Below are 21,290 nucleotides of genomic sequence, written 5' to 3'. Positions count from 1 at the left end.
TTTTTTCTTCAACGTTTTTATTTATTTTTGGGACAGAGAGAGACAGAGCATGAACGGGGGAGGGGCAGAGAGAGAGGGAGACACAGAATCGGAAACAGGCTCCAGGCTCCGAGCCATCAGCCCAGAGCCTGACGCGGGGCTCGAACTCACGGACCGCGAGATCGTGACCTGGCTGAAGTCGGACGCTCAACCGACTGCGCCACCCAGGCGCCCCAAGATTTCATTATTTTTTATGGCAGAGTAGTATTCAAGTATATATCTATAACTGTCTATAACTCTATCACATACTCTTTATTCACTCATCCTTTGGTGGACACTTGGGTAGCTCCCATATCTTGGCTATTGTAAATAACACTGCAGTGAACATAGGGGTGTATGCATCTTTTCATATTAGTATTTTTGTTTTCATTGGATAAATATCCAGAAATGGATTAGCTGGACCATATGGTAATTCTACTTCTGGTTTTTTTGAGGAACCTCCATACTGATCCATAGTGGCTGCAACATTTTGTATTTCCACCAACAGTGTACAAGGGTCTCTTTCTCCAAATCCTCTTCAACACCTGTTGTTTCTTGTCTACTTTGATAATACCCATGCTTAATAACAGGTATGAGGTGATAACTCACTGTGGTTTTGATTTGCATTGTCATGATAATGAGTGATGTTGAGCATCTTTTCATGTGTTGGCCATCTGGACGTCTTCTTTGGGAAAATGTTTCTTTAGGTCCTCTGCCCATTTTTAATTGGATTGTTTTGTTTTGGCTATTAGATGCTAATCTCTTGGTAGATATATGATTTACAAATATTTTCTCCCATTTGGTAAGTTGCCTTTTCATTTTGTTGATGGTTTTCTTTGCTCTGAAAGAGGTTTTTAGTTTGATGTAGTCCCACTTGTTTGCTTTTGGTTTTGTTATCCTTGCTTATAGAGTTAGATCCAAAAATTCATTGGTAAGACCCATGTCAAGGAACTCACTGCCTATGTTTCCTTTGAAAAGTTTTCTGGTTTCAGGTCTTCTATTCATGTCTAATCCGTTTAGAGTTAATTGTCGTGTATGGTGTAAGAGAGCAGTCTAGTTTCATTCTTTTGCATGTGGCTGTCCAGTTTTCCCAACACCATTCAAATGCCCGTTCCGCATTGTGTATTCTTGCCTCCTCCGTTGTAAATTAGTTGACCAGGAGAATCTGCTTTCTTAAGGAGTGTTTTCCGATGCTTCAATCTGAAATGAGTCCTTGGATGCCCTCGCCAGCCTCATAAACAAACCAAGTATATTCCTGTATTTCCCTTTTCCAATGGGAAATGATGCTTTAAGGAGTTTATTGAAGCACGGTGTATCCAGCAGGGCTGGATTTGTGGGTTTGAGTCTTTGAAAAAAAAAATCAGAGCACAAAGTCTTCATTTTCAGTAGACTACTCTTTCCTAAAGTGTTTGGATTCCTTACACTAGGCCTAAGCCTTAAAAAATTTTTTATGAGAATCGATTAGGTTTCCTTTAAAAATGTTAATTCAACTATAGAACACAGCATTCGGAATCCTACTCCTGAACAGAAATACAAAGGAAACTGTTGAAAGTAATGGAGATGATCTATTGTCTATATTTAGGCCTCCATTTGTTTATAGTTTAAAGATCAGTGGGAAAATCATGATGAAAGGCAGGGTAATTTATACAGAAAATCATAAGACCCCTTCATCTGGCTAGGTTCTGTAAAGAGTCTTTGATTCAAATGGTTCACACAAAGCGGAAATGTTCCAGTGGTTCAAAGTTCTTTCTGGCAATAAACTTGTAAACAGGAAGACTACTTAGGCCTCTTGTGAATTTTAGAAACAGAAGATACTTAATGCTTTGCACCCAGTCATTTTTACTTTGAAACATGAGTTGGAATGTTTAGTAAAAGTTCTGGTTTTAAGTTCAGTGCACAGGTATTTCCCTTAGCGTAGAAATATGTGTGTGTGTGTGTGTGTGTGTGTGTGTGTGTGTGTGCGCGCGCACTCGCTCAAAGCAGTACTTGGTTAAAAGAATGAAGGGCGTATGCCATTTAGCATCCTTAATGGAAGCTCTAAAATCCTGTGACTCTGAAGAACTGGCCAATTACTTCATTAGTACTAAAGAATTAAGAACTACAGCTTGTGCTGTGATGGATACCACACAGCAAGATTATGAAACAGTTTCTCCCAAGTTGCAATAATGTACTTTTCAAAGGCACCATCCGTTGTGTTTCACGGGAAAAACAAGGACTAGAGAAGCTTTTTAGCAAAACTGATGACTATTCGTTATGATAGAAGGTATAATTTGTGTCTCATTTCCAGTGGAAACAAATACATATAAGATTAAATGAGGTAATGGGAAAATCAACAGTAGATGCACCACAATCAAATGAAAAATAGCAACAATAATAATTATATGTAATAATTACTATAATGATAATAATCATTATTGTTTTATTTGTTACAAGTTTTTATTTATATATATTTTGAGAGAGAGAGAGCATGACTGGGCCGGAGGGGCAGAGAAAGAGAGAGAGAGAGGGAGGGAGAAAGAGAAAGAATCTCAAGCAGGCTTCTAGCTGTCAGTGGAGAGCCCAATGCAGGGCTTTATCTCACGATCTCACCAACCTTGAGATCATGACCTGAGCAGAAATCAAGAGTCAGAAGCTTAACCAACTGAGCCACCCAGGCCCATATTATTATTTTAAAAGCAAGACCTGAATTTCCTGTACTAAGACAACCTATGCAGTTAGGAACTTATTCAGCAGGTTCAGAAAGAATACATATATTTTTGAAGGCGAGCATGTGAGAGTACACACTTTTTATAACTTTAACGTCTACTTAAAATCTGAGAAGAAGGGATGTTTCTGAATTGAGTGGATTTTCCCAAAATATAAAAGGAGACCTCGAATAGCATTTAGACTTATTTGGGTCCTCATAAACAACTGGGAAGATTTAGAGTTAAAATCAAATTGGGGTTGGACATATAGCAAAGGTTTTTTGGTTGTGTGTGTGTGTGTGTGTGTGCGCGCGCGCGTGCCTGTGTGTTTCAATACACAAACAGCCCACAAATTCATCTGCCTTCACCTTGGAAGGACCAATCCTTTAAACAAAAACACCACCCAAAGCACTTTGGCATGTGCACCCTTGAGGAGCTAAAGCTAGAGCCCCTGAACTTTTCTTTCCAGGCGAGTGGAGGTGGGGAGCGTGCTCACCTGCTCTGCCGCACGGGGAAGCACAGCCCGGGACCCCTCTTTTTGGTGACTCTCTTATTTGCCCTTTTTCTCCCCCATCTCTTCCCTAATGTCCGAACAAGTCCGACGCTTTTCAGGAGCTAACAAGCAGGCGCAATGGGGCCAGGCTCTGAGGGCGGCTGCTGATTTGCCACGAGGCAAGCTTTGGAAGGAAACAGCTCCACCGCAAACTCGCGGCAAGAGATGTGCTTGCGCCCTGGCCGGTCTGCTCCTGGGCTTTGAAAGGCCTTTCTCTCCATCCTCCCTCAGCTTTCCGAGCAGCATGCCAAGTGCACAGAGATCGCATGTTTGGCGCAAAGAGCAGGGAGACTGCGGGGCCTGGAATCACTCCCCGGTGTCCCCCGGCCGGGTCCTAGGTAGCGGAGTGTGCAGAAAACTGTCCCCCCGGTCCGCGACGCCGGCGCGCGCGGCTGCAGGTGGCAGGCGGAGCTGTCCAGCACTCGTGCGGAGCCGGCGGGAGCCCGGAGCCCCGCGCGCCCCAGCCCCGCGGACGCGCAGCAACAGGGCTCTCGCCCGGCAGAACCTTGTCCTCGTTAGCTGCCTCCCGGCCCTGGGCCCGCTCCGAGCCCCCGCGGCCTCGACCGAGGCGAGCACTCCGCCCCGCGAGCTGCTCCGGCGGGCTGGGTGCCAGCACGTTGCCCCTTCCCTCCCCTTGGAAGCGTCTTCTCTGGAGCCGGCGGGCTGCGCCGACCGGCCTTTCCCCTTCGCCTCAGAACTTAAATAAACTCGGAGGAAGGCAGGGGAAGGACGGCTCTGGACCCCCGCTCTTCCAGTTGGCGCCCCCAGGCTGCCCCGAGGTGGCTCCACAGGGACGTCTCCCACGCTCGGCCCCCCGCGCGGTCCGTCCGCTCCCGGGCTGGCCCCCCGCGGTCGAGGGCCGGGGGCGCTCGGGGTCTGTGTGGGCCCTGCGGTCCGATCCGGCCCGCCGTGCGCTCCTCCTCGGAGGACGGGAGGGTGGGAGCGGGGAGGGCGCACAGAGGACGGCGACCAAGTGTCCTCGTTGCTCCTGAAACGTGGCGACGGGCGAGGCTGGGACTCGCAACGAGTATGATGGCGACACGTGATACCGGCGGAGGGAGCGCACGGGGGGGGGGGGGGCTGATAAAGGGAGAAGGAGGGAGGCGGGCGGCGAGGGGCGGGCGGAGAGAGGGGAAGGGGGGAGCGATCGGCGCGCGGGCGGCAGAAGCTCAGCCTCCCGGACCGCTCGGGGCCGCAGCGCCGCCGCCCCGCCGCCCGCGGCCGCACTCTCGCAGCCTCCCCGCGAGCGGGAGCGGGAGCGCGGCGCACCGCCAGGCGGCCGGGCGAGCGCAGAGGCGGCGCGGCGCGAGCAGCGGCGGAGGCGGCGGCGGCGGCCCCCTAGCGCAGCCTGGCGTCGCCGCCGCGCCCGGGCCCCAAGTTCCCGCCATGAGCGGCCGCCCGCGCGGGCTCCGCGGCTCCGGGGACTCCCGCCCGGCCGGGCGCGCCCGTACAGCCCCGCGACCCCGACGCGCCTAACGCCGCCGCCCGCGGGTCCCGCCGCCACCGCCGCCGCCGCCACCGCGGCCGCCGCCCGCGTCCCCGCCGCCGCCGCCGCCTCGGCCGCCGCAGGGCCGCCCGCAGCATGTCTCGGAGGAAGATCTCGTCCGAGTCCTTCAGCTCCCTGGGCTCCGACTACCTGGAGACCAGTCCCGAGGACGAGGGCGAGTGCCCCCTGTCCCGGCTCTGCTGGAACGGCAGCCGGAGCCCGCCCGGGCCGCCCGAGCCCCGCGCGGCCGCCGCCGTCGCCCCGGCCCCTGCCGCCGCCGCCGCCTCCTCCTCCTCCTCCTGCGCCTCAGCCGCCGCCGCCGCCGCCGCCACGGCCGGGGCCCGGAGGGCGCAGCGCCGGAGGCGGGTCAACCTGGACTCGCTGGGCGAGAGCATCAGCCGCCTGACGGCGCCCTCGGTGAGCCCGGGGGGGTGGGGGGCGGAGGACCCGGGTGGGGAAAGTTGGCGCCGGGAGAGCGCGGGCGTGCGCGCCGAGCCCGGCCTCTGGGGGGCGAGCCGGCTGCGGTCCCCGGGCCGCCCCCGACCCCTGCGCCCGGCCGGAGGGGGGCGTCAGCGCGCGCGGCGGCGGGGCGAGGCTTCACACATAGGGGTGTCAGGGTTCTACGCGGGGGAGGGGGGGGGTGTGGTGGCCCGGACGCTCCCCTCCTAGCCGTGCACTCCTGCTCGCTCTCGGTCACCCCGGGGCCCCCTTCACACCCACCTGTTCTGCTATCCCTAAACTTTCCCAGGCCCAGTGTCGTGCAGCTCCCCTTTCCCGGTCCTGCCTCACTGTTCCCCAGGATCCCAAAGGAGCCCCTGCCCCTTCCAGGAAACTCTTCCTCTCTTTTTTTTTCCCACACTCTCTTGGGCTCCGCGTGACCTTTTCTGACATCTCTGAATTCCACAGGCTTTCTGCCTTCTGTGTTGCATCCCTTTTCTCAAGAATTTCAGGAACTGGCTGTCAGATACTTTTCCGAGTTGCCTTCTAATGATCTCTGGTTTTTTTCCCCACCCGCTGCTCTCCCCCCCCCCCCCCCTTATTCCCTGAGCATTTACTGGCTCAACTTTCTTCTCTGGGGGAGCCTGGTGTCTGCTTTTCTAAACCTCCCTGGTGTTTCTTGCACACCTGCCTCAACCTTCACTCCCTTTACCCTGGATTCTTCAGTGCTTTCTCCCTCATTTTGTCCTGGCTGCCTTGTATTGGACGCTTTATACTGATGTGTTGAATTACTAAATGCCTTCCTAGCCTTCTCTTAAACTTGTGCTCACCCGGGATGTCTGCATCAGCATTTCGGGGTGTGCTCCAGACTCCTCCACGTTCTAGACGTTTTTCCAGTGGCTTCTGCCTCATTCCTGTTCAGGCTGTTCACATACCCTTGACTTTTACCCACCGCAGGAATGCCAGACCTCTGTTCCAGTCCTTCTGTGACAGGTGAGCTCTGTTTTGAAGGAATCCGCTCCAGTGCAGACGGCATCCTAAGGAGGTTCTGTGTCAAATCTCCTGAGAAGCCTTTTATTCTCATCCTGGTCTTGGGTGCAGGGGCTTCCACTCGGCACAGAACTTTAACCTTTGCACCCCTGGGTGCACCCCTACACTCCTCTTCCTTTTCTCAAAGTTTGTGAAATGAATCTGAACAGCCATCTTCTTTGACTATTCTGGAATCTCACTTTTGAAAGCACTCTTGCAAATGATGATAGAGGAGGCACCTGTGAAAGCGTGGGATCCGGAGGGACAGGGTATTAGTACCGGGCACTCCTACAGATATCCCTGTGGCCCTGGCATTAGTGAAGAAGGACCTTTTCTGTCTCTGACAATGAAACTACTCTCAGTCCTCTTCCTTTCCTTGCGTATTTTCCCTTCAGCGTCCCTTCCTTCCTTCCACGCCTTCCATTGATAACATACAAACAGATCTCAGAATGGGTTGGCAACTGTTTGCTATTCTTTACTGCAAATACTTCCCAAGACGCATCATCTTAGGAACTATGTGATGTTGCAAATTGTTGAACTTATAAGCCTTTATGAAAGGAGGCCGGTAATCTGCAGGTCTGTAGTGTTGTGTTAGTACCTAGAGCAACATTTGTGCAATGTAGTAATTGGTCAGTACAACAGATTCGTATCTGATACAGTGATTTTACTGAAGGAAATGACTAGTTTTGGGGGGTGTTTTTTTTTTTTTTTATCATTTTGGAGTTTTCTTTTTGCCTTCGAATCAGAATTTACAAATCTCTAAGAAGTCATGGCAGTGCCTCCGGTAATGCCGATTTAACTGAAGGCTGTTCTCGACCCCTTAGGTGAGAGGTGCATAAAATAAACTGAACTCAAGTATTTACTGCCAGAATAAGAGGGAAGGAAGGAATAGCTTCTGATTTTTACCTTTATAGGTCAAATTTGAATGACACTAGCTGTCTGATGGATAAAAAGCATGTGCCCAGATAATAGTTTTCAGGATAAGAAATTTGCAAATCATTGCAATGATCATATATAGGTAACAGCTCTGTCTGCTTCCCATGCTACAGTTATTTTCCATTTTGAAATTAGCCTATTAGCTACAATGCTGACAGCATACAGGTGAGTATGGTATAAATATTTTCAACATCGTAAGGCACATAGGAGCAGATTTTCTTTGGCTAACCATATCACCTGTAGACTTGGTAACACAAAAACAACAAAGATTTTATTTCAAAGCGGTGACTTTTTTCTGTGTCCTCCACCCTCCCCCCCCCTTTTTTTTTGGCAGTCTAGAACTCTGCTTCAAGAAGTTTCTGTAGATTCATTTTCTTATGTTGTCAGCATTCTAAGTTTCTCTGACAACACTTGGGGAAACAAATTATGTCTTCTCCATTCTCTTTCATTAGCACCAAGTGACTATTTTTGAAAGAAGTAATTTAATAAAGAGTAGTTATAACCAGAGCATTCTAAGAGGGCAGTTTCCAGCTGTTTTGTGTTGGGAACCCTTTTTTATATTCTGTCACAGCGTACCTTAGGAGAAGCTGTCTTTGCTGTGGAAGTTTCTGCCTTCTTCGTGGCCTCGCCATGGAATGTTGTCTCAACCACAGCAGATTGGCTCTTTATTCAGAATAACTTGCAAGTAGGAAATGAATTTAATAAGCCCAAGGATATGGCCAAGTGATTCAGCTAGCTGTTGGATCATTGGAATAGTCACACTCAGGTTTTTGACATTTTTGATAGGCATTGTTAGATGCATTGATGTTGGCTGTGAATATTGTTAATACTTAACACCGTTTTAATGATGAAAGTAAACTGAATTGGTGAAAGTGAAAAAATTTCAGAATTCATGAGGCCTGGTTCTCATTCACTGGACCTTGGACAACTAACTACTTATCTATCCCTGTGCATGTTACTTTAACCCTCTAGGAGCCCCCTTGTCTGTACGGTGTGGCTCTTAGGGTTCCCAGGATCCCTCCCTGTTCTTGCAACCTATGAAGACATATTTTCAAGCTTTTGATAAGCTCTTATAAAGGCATGCCAGAGAAGAGCAGGCATCTATAAGTTTTAAAACTTTGAAGAAAGTAGATCACTTTCTGAAGTAGGGACATTTATTCCGTGCGGTTATTTAAAAATATTTGAAATATTTGTGGATCTAGTGTGTGGTAAGTATTGTGCAAAGTACTGGCAATACATATTCCAAACAAAACATTCCCGGTCCTTGACCTCATGGAACTTCTTTAATTATAGCCTTTATTTTAAGGAAGCTGTGCTGAAGGAAAACATAAGAACTCCGATTGTCTTGGAGCTGTCTACAGGAAGTTGATTTACCATTCGCTGTGGATAATTTTGTTCATTGTGAATCTCTGGGGCACAGCCATAGCAATAAAAATAATCCTAAAGACCTGGCTGAAGATGCATAAATCACTTATCACATTATTGATTTTGAAATCATTTACTTGGGAACACATATGGAGAAACAGCTGGGGATTTTACATCAAGGGTGAATTTAGTAACTCATGTATTGCTATTTTGTTCTTATAAATGAGAGTTGTTGAGAACCCTATCACTTAGAACCCTATCACTTACCGGGCTTGGGATTGCTAATGTCAGCCTGTCGGTGAAGATATTCCAAGGGACCAGTTTAAGGTCATGGCTTCGCTGGTTTTCTTGTCGCAGAACTGTTGGCTGTCACAGCATCGCAGGTGGCTCTCAAGGCCCCGGAAGCTTTGGAGAGCCGAATGGCAGGAAGAAAAGTAACTGGAAGGGTGGCAAATAAGGGGAGGAAAGCTACTGACAGAGAGTAGTCCAAGAAAATGAGAGAACAGCGAGGAAAGGAAATGGAAGGGAAGCCTACGTTCAAGCAGCAAAAAAAAAAAAAAAAAAAAAGCAAAAATTGCTTCATTATTAGTGGAAAGGAAATTGTATTGGCACATGTCTAGAAAAAGTGGAAGAACATGAAAAAATACACATTTAGGCTTCCCTGATATTAAATAAAATGAGCTCTCCGCCCTGTGTAAACCCTTAAAAAAACCCAAAAAAACCCTTAGAATGTGACAGTGGTACTAATATGGAAATAATGAAAAATGAGTATGGTATATTCATGAGAGAGGATACTTCATCAACTTATATATCTTATTGATGATTTCAAGATTTGGGGCTCAATTTGGCTAATAAGTTCTGAGCAACACATCCATTAAAATTAAAAAGTTAGACAAAAGGTATTCTAGTAGATCCATGTTTTTATATCTGTAGTAATTAGATGCTGGAATCTGAAATCAGAATTTGATGGCCATCTGTCACATTTCCCTACCTCATCCCTAGTCATTGAGAAGCATTATGGCAGAGCTGAAGGAAGGCGGATTTGGAATTGGACAGCTGTGGGTTTGAATAACTCCCTGCTGAGCCCCTTACTAAGTGTGGGACCCTGGAAAGGTGACTCCTCCCTTCTCAGAGCCTTGGTTTCCTATTTTGTGAAATAGGAATAATAGCTACCGTGTGGATTTGTTGTGAAAGAGGGCACTATTCTTTGTGACACTCCTGCAACACAGTAAAACATTAGCTTCAGACTGCGATCCATCAATTTCAACTGAATTCGAATGTCTCCAAATGATTGAAAATTTTTCTACATAAAAATTTTCTTTTTTCTTTTACTTTTTTTTTTTGCAATAATTACTTGCTGATAACCTTATTGAAGGAGTTTATGCGTTAACTGATGTCATGTCCTCAGAAAAAAAGGTGATAAGAAGGAATTAATTTTGTTGGCCTTGCCCAGCCAATCCATTAAAAAAATTAAAACTGGAGTCCCTTTTTGGCTTCCTGGCTAGGACTCCTGTGTGTGCATGAGCATGTGTAATCATTGCAGATTCAAACATTTCCAGCAAACTGCTGAATGCTATGTGGCATTATGAAAACCAGTCTTGTAAATTCTCTAAAAATACAAGGGTGTGTATATTTGGTAGAATGTGGGTATTTTCCAATAAGTCAGTTTTAGATTAGAAAGAAAATTAGAGAGGTGATAGAGAAATTGCTTATTTTTATTGCCTGAGAATTTCAAGCATTCCCCATCTAACTAATTCCCCATTCAAATGAATTTGTACGGCTGTTCAAGGGCTTAGGCTGTGATGTCCAGTAGTTACCCAGCTAGTGGCATTTATGTTTCAGGTACAGTGCTCTATCCTTGTTTGGCTACTGGCTCAGTTGTTAAGTCTTTATTTTGAAGTTGATTTTTGACAATGAGAAATGCCATCAGTGATTCTTAGTTTGTAGGCCGAGGTGATAAGTGATTATACGTTCCTTTTTAGTATGTGATTTATCTACCTCGAAATACTCTGGGAAATGTGGGGAGAGTACTTGAGTACTGTTACGTGTTTTCCATCTATATCATCATTGCTCTTTCATTTACCTTTTTTTTTTTTTTGGACTTGTTCCATCATGTAGAGCTGAAGGTAGAAATTGAAAGACACGTATTTCATTGCATGTGGTAGGAAAATAAATGCATTGATTGTATCGAGGTATATACGTCATTCACTGTGAGTTAACAAGAAGACAGAATGATCCCTTTTGGAATTTCACACATATCTAGGAAGGAAAAAGGATCAGCTGATATTAGTAGGGAGAATATTTGCTAGGGCTGTCTGGTGACCAGGTTTCCCTTACTTGATGCATGAGCTAGTATTTAGCTCAAAATTTAAAGTTCCTCTTTTTAAATTCTGACTCTTACCTTGATACTCTTATGTTGGTCTCATATTTAGCACAGTACCTGGTACCTGATGGGTGACTCAGTAAAATACTCAGAATAAATGAGTGGATGTTCTTTGTTCAGTTGTCAAATTCCATTATTTCTTTTGTGTTTGAGGTTTCTTGTATTATGTGTGGTTCAAACAAAGTATTTATATTTTGTGCCCAGTCTGTGAGAGATACTTTCAAGTATGTGAACGTGTTTGAATTTTACTTACACCTGCCATTAAAAAAATTTTTTTAAGTTTATTTATTTATTTGAGAGAGAGTGGGGGGGGGGGCGCAGAGACAATCCCAAGCAGACTCCACATTATCAGCACAGAGCCCAATGCGGGGCTTGAACCCACAAACCGTGAGATCATGACCCGAGCAGAAACCAAGAGTCAGATGCTTAACTGACTGAGCCACCCAGGCACCCCCTACACCTGCCTTTTAAAGCAAAACTTCAGAATGCAGTCATGTTCAAAGAGAGCAGATGGAGTAGTTAGTTTCCTCCTCCTGGAAACTTAGCGAGTGGCCCATTTGTATTTTAAGAAGTTAGGTAAATGTGATGACTCTCCTCCAGTTTCCTTATATTTTCTTAGTTTTTTTTTTTTTATACAATTCCCTCCCAAATGAGAGAAATATGTTTGTCAGCAAGTGGGATCCTGCTGCCAGAAATGCACTCTTAAGAGCTGGAATGACATAATTCTGCTCTTCAAATATCACTTCAGGACGGGATCTGAAGACCTAGAATTATGTGCTGTAAACTCAGAGTATCTCATAAAATTGACAATTCCAGACTAGAGTGATTTAGGAAGTAGGGGAGCTGGAAATATCTCTGAAGCCTGGAGGTCTGTTGAGCTGTGGTGGGGAATTGAGAAAGAGTGAACATTCTTATAAATAGAACAGTGAAAAGTCACTATCAGTACAGGCTTTATCTGAGGCTTATTAAACAGGTCTTCCTTTAAGCTAGTGGTTTATCAGACCTCGTTGAACATAAGAAATACCTGAAGAAAGTTGTGAAAATGCAGATTCTCGGGCCTCTTCCTCAGAAAGTCTAGTTTGTAGCCCTAGGGAGGGGCATGGGCTCTAACTTTTAAGTCACACTCCAGGTGATTGCTAGGCACACCGAAAGTGACTGAATTCCATACTGTCAGGATCGTGGATCCAGGCTCACTGAGCTCTGCAGACTGAATTTTTTTGGACAGAATAGATCTGGAAGTGACTCCTTTGGGGTGAATACGTGTCAAGCAATTACTGACCAACAGGGACAGAATAAAGGCAGTGACTTGGAGCCATGTCTCATATGGTATCCTTTGTGTTCAAAATAACCTGGTTGGTTGTGTGGCAGAAGGTATCTGAGATTTCACTGTTTGTGGTTTCAATTATTTATGACTCTCTTCCCATTTTTGCTGAGGATGCCTTGTTAGCTTCCCGAAGTTTCTGTTCAATAGGTCACATGTCGTTGCCGTCAGTGTTCTGTGGCCTCTTTCCTCTGATTCAAGAAACAGCTATTCAAAAAATGTTGGGGAGAGTAGAGGAGAAGGGAGAAGGGTTGTTGTGAGGGTCCACTTGACATTGCATTCCGAGTTTGGTTTTCGGAGTGAGACTGACATGGCATTTCTCAAATGTTCCTTATACTGGTTCCTTTTGGAGCAATGACTTGTTTGTATGCCAATACATTTTTTTTTTTTTAAGGTGAAGGGAGAAAGAAACATCTGGATGCCAGAAAAAAATGATCTTCCTAGAAAAGAAGCAATAGGACATTCAGATAGCAGACATGTAGAACCAGCCTTCAAACCCTACCAAAACATGACAAATACAATACCGGTTGCTAATATCTCCATCTGTAGCCAATTAGTCTTTCTCTCATTCCGTGGTTGAGCTGGGTAAGAGTCCAGTTGAACTGTCTAGATAAATGGTGATCCAACATTTAAAGAAATTTGCATTTGCAGAGAACTCTAGAACCATTCTGTCATGAGAGGAGGCTGTCCCTGTGGAAATCCTGATGTTATCTTACTTGTAAGTCCTTGAAGTCACCTTTGCCTCCTTTTCCTTTCACCATAGTTTGTTATGTGTGAGTCTGCTGTGCCTGGTGGAGGAAATAAAAATGTTCTAGAATATGCTTCCATTTCTTGTTGCTTTATGCCTATACTTCTTCATGCATAAACCCTCCAACTTAATATTGGGAGAGAATGGTTTTTTTAATTGGTATTGTGGACACACAACTAGAGACGGACCGACAGGCAAACACACACACACACACACACACACACACACACACACACACACACAGACACACACACACACACACACACACATCCATCCATCTTGTTTCCGGTCACTGCATTATTTTCCCTATGGACTACTAAGTTATCTTTCACATCTCTAGTATGGTACTTACTGTGTTGTAATGTGATTTTGGTTTATTCTGCCTCCTTAAGGCAGAGATCTATATATGTTCACGCCTAGTAGAAAGTCATTTACCTATTTATTTACTTATTTATTTATTTTAAAGTTTATTTATTTCTTTTGAGAGAGACAGAGACAGACAGTGAAAGTGGGGGAAGGGCAGAGAGAGAGGGAGACAGAGGATCCCAAGCAGGCTCTGTACTGCCAGCACAGAGCCCAACGTGGGGCTCAAACCCAGGAAACTGTGAGATCATGACCTGAGCCAACACCAAGAGTCAGACGCTTAACCGACTGAGCCACCAGGTGCCCCTAGAAAGTCTGATTTATAAAGCCCCTCAGTAAATGTTAGGAGAACAAATAAATGTTGAATAAATCCTTGTGTAGATTGTGGTGTATCTGGTAATGCTTTGTAGGCTCCCATTATTTTATGCTGCCATATTTCAGTTCTGCTTCATGAAGTGTTCTGTTTGTAGCTTTTGCTCAATCACAAATAGGAGTAAATATAGTTATAAGATGTTTTACAGTGCTTTGAAATTTTCACGACACTCTGTATTGGGTATTTTATTGTAGCTTCACAATAATCTATAGATTTTATGCCAATTATCTTTAACTTTGCTTAGTATGATTATCATAAATGCCTAGAGACACAGTAACGGGGGGGGGGGCATATGTATTCTCACTTAGAGCTGTTTGTGTCTTTTCTGCGAAAGGGATATGGTTCTCTATAAGTTATAGAGATGGTATCCCGCTATGCTCTTTTATTCAGTGTTATCTCAATGTATAAGAAATCCTGTGTTATCAAACATTCTACTAAACAAAATCTTCACAAACTAGCACACCCACAGTGACCATTATAGACATAATAATGGTGCTGGAGGGATAGAGTCTTCAGGAAAGTGGTAAAGTTAGAAATTATTGACTTAAGGAATGGAAAAGAAAACTGACCAGGAATAGGTAGATGTATTATTGGGTAATTTTTGAGGGCCCAGCTGAGGCTGAACATAATGAATTTGTAGCCTAAACTGAGCAGGTGATTACAACTAGGAGAGACAGAAAGTTGTGAAGGTATATGCGTTGTATATTAAAAGGTCTATATGTCAGTTGAGTGTGAGGTGTTTGAGAGCAATCCATTGAAGTAGAGGGTTTTGCCTTGGGAAATAATGAGAATGAATGTCACAGGGGGCAGACTGTAATATTCAAAGGCATTTCTAGTCATCCTCTATTGGACGCAGATCTGATGTTAAGCTTATTTAATTTATATCTCAGTCTTATTGTTTTCACTATTGAAATCATTCTCTTAGAATAGCTGATTCCCCCAGGTGGCCTTCCCTCTCCACGACACCATCCCCAAACCAGAACTGGTAACTCATAATTAGTGATTGAAAAACTCAGTTCTATCTGCTTGATTAGTATTTACATGATGTTTTCAAAGTTAGAATTAATCCTTGAAAAATATGAGAATATTCAGTTACATCATTCAATGCGCTATTTATGGTCCTTAGTTGTTACACAATGAGGTTTCCTTGGCTCAGACTTGATACACTGCTTCTTGAGTATGAGAAGTAATGTGTATGTGGAGTATGTGGAGTTTAGAGTAATGGTGGCTACCAACATATTTCCTCTTGTATTGGAGAGCACATTTCTTTCTTTCTTCCTTTCTCTCTCTCTCTTTCTCTCTCTTCCCTTCCTCCCTTCCTTCTTTCCTTCTTTCTTTCCCTTTCCATCCATCCTCCCTCCCTCCCTCCCTCTCTCCCTCCCTCCCTCCCTCCCTCCCTTCCTTCCTTCCTTCCTTCCTTCCTTCCTTCCTTCCTTCCTTCCTTTTTCCCCAGCAGATATTTTCTTACCTGAAAAGTTAAGAAAATAGTTTTGGTGAACCAAACATTCTAAGTAAACTGTTACATATGCAATATCAATTTGTCAGTGGATGAAATTCAATAAAACACACTTGAGGGTTAAGCAATTTTCGTTGTATTAATCAGTCTTTGATAATCCCAGAGACTGGCTATGGGTTTCGGTACCTCAGTGTCATCATTATGCGTCATAATTACCACTGTGCTATAGGTGTGTGGACATTCTCACAAGTGGAATATCTTAGATAATCCGATGCTTATGAACAGGACATTTCTTCTAAATGGAAACACTGAAGAACTATAAGGTTCTTGTGGCCTCAGAGAGTTAATATGTGTTTACTTAGTTTCTCACACTCCAGCAGGAGGCAAGGGGAGGCAAGTTAGGAGTGGATTTTAAAAGAAGTTTTAATTTGGGGTGCCTGGGTGGCTCAGTTGGTTAAGCATCTGACTTTGGCTCAAGTCATGATCTCATGGTTCAGTTCATGAGTTGGAGCCATGTGTCAGGCTCTGTGCTGACAGCTTAGAGTCTGGAGCCTGCTTGGGATTCTGTCTCTCTTTCTCTCTCTCTGCCCCTCCCCCACTCATTCTCTCTCTTGCTGTCTCTCTCTCTCTCAAAAATAAATAAACATTAAAAAATTAAAAGAAGTTTTAACTTTTACAGTCCTCTTTATAATTTGGCTAATGTGCATGTGTGTGCCTTGTTTTCTTGAAAAATGCCTCTGTGTGTATGTGTGTATGTTTGTGTGTTTGTGCAGAAGCTACAATTCAACACATGCTGCATTCTGTTTGTTGTTTTAATTTGACTTTGGGGAAATAACTCCTGTCTCTCTTTCCCCATCTCTGAAATCATATATGATAATGCGAATCTCTTACTTAAGTGTAAATATGTAATGAAATGTGAATGGTGAATTGAAGACGTTGTGTTTAACTATTATGGATTACTTCATTGTGCTGCTATGCTGATTTTTTGAGGGCCACGGCATTGGTTCAGATTCTTTTGCTCCCTGCACTCTGGGAAGAGAACAGGCTGTGGAGTCAATCACTGACTCTGGCCATTATTTTGTGTGTTCTTGGCTAAGTCTCTTTGAGGCTCAGTTTCTTATGTATAAAATGAAGGTGATGAGTGGATGGTTAGCTCCGTGGGTTCGAGCCTGGTGCTGATAAGATGAAGGTGATAATTTATAGGATTATGAAAATCAGAAGTATAATGACAGCATAGTATTTTGAATCCAGTAAATAATCCGTGTTGCTGCCTCTACCCAACCCCTTCCTGACGGCCATTTTACCAATCGGCGTATTGTTAATCACATCTCCTGATAAGCTTCCTTCCCCTCCAGCCACAAGTTTTGGCAAAACCTGTAGGTGCTCGCTCCCCTTTGTTAGAGGGGTATCTTGTTCAGCCTTCTTATGCTTTTTATGGGAAACATTTCCACCATTTTCTGGGCATGCAACCTTTCAGGGTTATGAACACTTCCAAAAGTTCTGTCCTAGAAATCTAAAAACCACGTATGATTCTGGTCTCTTGTTCATTTGTGCATTCCCCTACCTCTCATTTTCATTCATTCATAGAGCATTTATTTAGCAAATGAGCATTCAGTGATTCATTCATCACGCGCACCATGTGCCTGAAGCAACATGACTGAAGTAGGACATTCAGACAGAAATGGGATGTGGTCCTTTTGGATTTAAAAAACATAAAAGCACCTTAAAACAATTACTGAGTATTGTACATGACAGCTGCTTCTACCCCTCCTTCTGTCTTTCCTCTTCGTCTTACCCCAACTTTTCTTTATTTGGCTTGATACTGGGGATATAGGGACAAAAAAGGGTTTGTATGCAAAAGACCTTTTGAAACTGCAACAATAATGACGATGATAGTAATAACAATGGTGTTGATTTATCAAGTCCTCACCATGCCTCAGGCGTCGTGCTAAGTGCTGTACGCATTTTATTTAATGAGCTACTCCTAACAGGAATGGGGATTGATACCTTACCATGGTCTACATGACAGGGAAGAGCCTACCTTTCTGACCTCACCTCGTGAGGTCTAACCTACACTCACGGTTCTACAGTAGCTCCCTGAACATTCCAGGCAAGGACCATCTTGCCTCTGGACTTTGGTCCTAATCCCCAGGTCAGAAATGCCCCCTGGCTCCAGTTGTCCACGTGACTGGCCCTTTCTTGGTTATCACGTTCCAGCTCCTCAATGACACCTTGTTGTGGAAAACCCACCTCTGTGTGAAGACAGAGCCTGGGGATAAACAGGATCAACAGCTTTATTGCTTTGGGGGACAAAAGAGGCTGCAGGAGGCCTAGGTCTTCAAACTGCAAGCCCACCGAGAGGAAGGAGCTGGGGGTTTTAGCCGGAGATACAGGACCTCATGGGTTTCGGGACAGGGAGTGTGTATGCGCTGCCTTTGTCGTGTTTTTAGGGTGGCGCTGGTTCCTGAAAGAAAGGGCTAAGGAAGGAGGAGGGAAGGTTTGCAGAAGAGACACGAAAGGGGCTACTTAGTGTAACATCGAGCCTCGCTGAAGCATCGGGCAGCCATTTTGTTTTCGCTCAGCCTTCTGTTCTCAGGAGGTTTCAGCCTCAGCAGCAGGCAGCCCTTTGTCACCCAGCCCCTGTCACCTGGCTGTTTACTGCCATCACAGCCCTCACCATCACAAGTTACTCTTTATCTACTTGTCTTCCTGTGTGTTCTCTGTCTTCCCTGCTGTACTTCCGGCCCCTCCAGGGCAGAGGCGTTGTCTGGGTGCACACGATGGTGTTTGCTGTGCCCAGAGCAGGCCTGGCTGGCACGTGGTGCTCGGTGCATCCTCACTGACTCGATGAGCAAGTGTCATTTTGGAAGAAGTCACAGCACTTGGGAAAGAAAGAGCAGAGTTCTAAACAACAACACCAACTTAGAGGGTGGAAGAAGGCAATTAACCTGTGTAAGGCATTTAAATGTTTCCCCATTTGTGTCTGTGACTTTTAAAAATAATCTTATCAGAGATTCAGAGAAGTTGAGCAACTTGCCTAGGATCACAATTCGTTACTGATAGAGAAGAGATTAGAATTTTGGTGTGTTTAGCTCCAAGCGCTGTATTCCTTCCACCCTGTGGTATATTTTGAGCCTCAGTGCGCATGGTGGACATTGTGATGCAGTGTCTAGATGCCCCTTTAGAAATGAAGGACTTATTCCCCTGGATGCTAGCCATGATGCGAATTCTCACCCTCCATTGTCAGTACCTTGGATGCATTGCCCAGACTGAAAAGAGCCGCCTTGTCCAAGGTCTTGCCCCTTTCCAGTAACTGGTGAGCATGAAGCTATGAAGGCTTGATCTTCTTGCCCTCATTTAGCCAACTCTGAAGGGACATCTTCATGTAGGGTAAACTGAGGCCTCCCCTGAGACTGCATCACCCTCCATCTCCTCCTTTCCTCTTGTTCTGCCTCCTTCTGTGCTGTTCCATGGGTATCGATCCCAAGAATACCCCCTAATAAGCTTTCTACATGCTGATCTTCTCAGAGTGTGCTTCCCAGGGAGCCCAGCCTGTGCCTGCGTTTGAAAACAGTGATAGACACAGGTAGTAATGGGGAGATGGCATGTGGGAGAAATACAATGATAACCTTGTTTGCACTTGGATTAAAAAAATTTTTTTAATGCTTATTTATTTTTGAGGGAAAGAGGGAGAGAGAGAGAGCAAGTAAGCAGGGGAAGGGCAGAGATAAAGAGAGACACAGAATGTGAAGCAGGCTCCAGGTTCTGAGCTGTCAGCCAGAGCCGGATGTGGGCCTCAAATTCACGGACCATGAGATCATGACCTGAGCTGAAGTTAGACGCTCAACCAACTGAGCCACCCAGGTGCCCCCCCCCCTTTTTTTTTTTTAATTTTTTTTCAACGTTTATTTATTTTTGGGACAGAGAGAGACAGAGCATGAATGGGGGAGGGGCAGAGAGAGAGGGAGACACAGAATCAGAAACAGGCTCCAGTCTCTGAGCCATCAGCCCAGAGCCCGACGCGGGGCTCGAACTCACGGACCGCGAGATCGTGACCTGGCTGAAGTTGGACGCTTAACCGACTGCGCCACCCAGGCGCCCCAGGTGCCCCCTTTTTTAAGAAAATTTTTAATGTGTATTTTTCAGAGAGAGAGAGAGAGAGAGAGAGAGAGAGAAAGAACGAGCAGGGGAAGGGCAGAGAGAAGGAGAAAAAGAATCCAAAGCAGTGGATGTTTTGAATTTAGGTGCAAATGGTTGGCTGTGCCATGTGCAATCTTTCAGGGCTTGGCATTGCTGGATCACCAGCCTCAGCACAGTCAGTGCCTGTCACGTTGCAGGCAATGTACCCAATAAATAGAGATTTGGGATTGGGTTTTGACAAGAGCTTGTGGACGTAGTAGCTAATATCTTGAAAACTGATGAGCTCTCTGAGTGAAAGAGAGAGAGACAAAAATCCTAAGAGAGCATTGAGACTAGCATACAAAGAGAAGCTGAAGAATGTAGGTGCCGGGGTGCTGTTTTGTTTGTCTGCCTGTGGGGGTGGGAGGTGGCTGGGAGCATCTGAGAGCAAGGGCTGCGGTGGTTGACATTTGTGAAATGACCATTTGTGAAATGACAGGAATTTAAGGGTGGTGCTCAGTGTGAATGAAGCGGCTGGGGCCTTAGAAAAGTGATGTCAAACCTGCTTCGGAGATAGAAACCTATTTACAGAGGGAAAGTGTGGTGAGTAAACAAAGGATATCATACGCATCACTTTATCACCCGAGACATTTGGCAATAAAAGTAAAAAGCGAGAAAGAGCTGACAGGGCCTGTGAGGCCAAATAAAATTTTATTAAAGAAGTGGAGACTAGTGTTTGAAGGTAACAGTCAAAAAAAGTTGGAGATGGATGAGATAAATAGGCTTCAGAAAAAATGGGATTGATCTAGAGACAGTCTTGAGTCCCTTGGCCAAGCATGAGGATATTTTCTCTGTGCCCAAGGGGAAAGTAATATGGCACACTAGGGGTGTGATGCACAGGCAGCTGGCAAAGTTTGGTTTTATTTACACCTGTTTTATTATGATCTCATTCTGATTTTATAACTCTGGGATTGGCCAATAATTTTGTATACCTAATGAGTTTTATGTTTAACTTGTGCTATTAGCAGTTCCCAAGATCTAGTTCAACTGTGGTAGCTGCACTGACCATGGGATGTCAGTTGAGGCCAGAAATGTCCTAATGCATCCTTCAGAAATTTTATACTCAAATCAGGAAGGACATTTAAAAAAATTTTTTAACGTTTATTTTTAAGAGAGAGAGAGCACGCACATGAGCAGGGGAAAGGCAGAGAGAGAGGGAGAGACAGAATCTGAAGCAGGCTCCAGGCTCTGAGCTGTCAGCACAGAGCTTGATGTGGGCCTCGAAGTCACAAACTGCAAGATCATGATTTGAGCCAAAGTTGGATGCTTAACGGAATGAGCCACCAAGGTGCCCCAGGAAGCACATGTTTTTATTTGTATATTATACTGCATATAACTTTTGGATTGTTTTTATCAGTGTGAACACTTCAGATTTTTTTTTTTTTTTATCCTTCTAAAGATAGAATTTGGTAAGCCTAATAACATGTGGCGGGAACTGTTTTTTTTTTGATTTGTGCTTGTATTAGTGTGCTCTCTTTCAGTTTTAAAAGTAATTTGAGATATATATTATATATATATAACCCCTGTTCTTACCCTTGCCATGTCTGATATGACTTTGTTTAGTGTGGGAGCTCTTTTTGACCCTGATGGAAAGGTCCCTAATGGAAGGAACTCTCCAGGGATTAGGGGCCAAGTGCATGGGACTGTACTTTGTTGTTATATTGAATGTGTTTCACACAGTTGAAAGGAGGTGTGTAAGGTCAGATAAGGCCAGTCAGGGCATACACAATCAAATATAGCTCATTGGCCCTCTCCTTCTCCTTTTCTAGATAAATTTTGCTCAATTTCAACAAGCAAGGATTTTTGTCTCTTTTATATACTGCCAAATCCCAAGTTTTCCAGGGTCTGGCACAAAGTAGCTGGTCAATAAATATTTGTCAAATGAATAAATTTAGAGTGAATATAAGAATATTTATTTTCACTATACCGTACAAATGTTGTGAGAAAAAAAAATGAAT

At 44.8% G+C, this 21,290-nt stretch overlaps 1 protein-coding gene across 1 annotated transcript in view; it reads left to right on the top strand.

Annotated features, from left to right (window-relative positions):
* The first annotated feature begins 4,803 nt into the window (after positions 1-4,803).
* GUCY1A2 (guanylate cyclase 1 soluble subunit alpha 2) overlaps positions 4,804-21,290 on the top strand; it is a 338,257-nt gene continuing 321,770 nt past the window's right edge. The window contains exon 1 of the mRNA XM_043579224.1: positions 4,804-5,158. Within this exon, the coding sequence (XP_043435159.1) occupies positions 4,838-5,158 (321 nt within the window). The 5' untranslated portion in view covers positions 4,804-4,837. The remainder of the gene's footprint in view (positions 5,159-21,290) is intronic.

This window comes from Prionailurus bengalensis, chromosome D1, assembly GCF_016509475.1.
Source record: "Prionailurus bengalensis isolate Pbe53 chromosome D1, Fcat_Pben_1.1_paternal_pri, whole genome shotgun sequence".
Taxonomy (NCBI): domain Eukaryota; kingdom Metazoa; phylum Chordata; class Mammalia; order Carnivora; family Felidae; genus Prionailurus; species Prionailurus bengalensis.
Note: the sequence above shows the minus strand (reverse complement) of the source record. Positions and strands in the feature narration are given on the sequence as shown.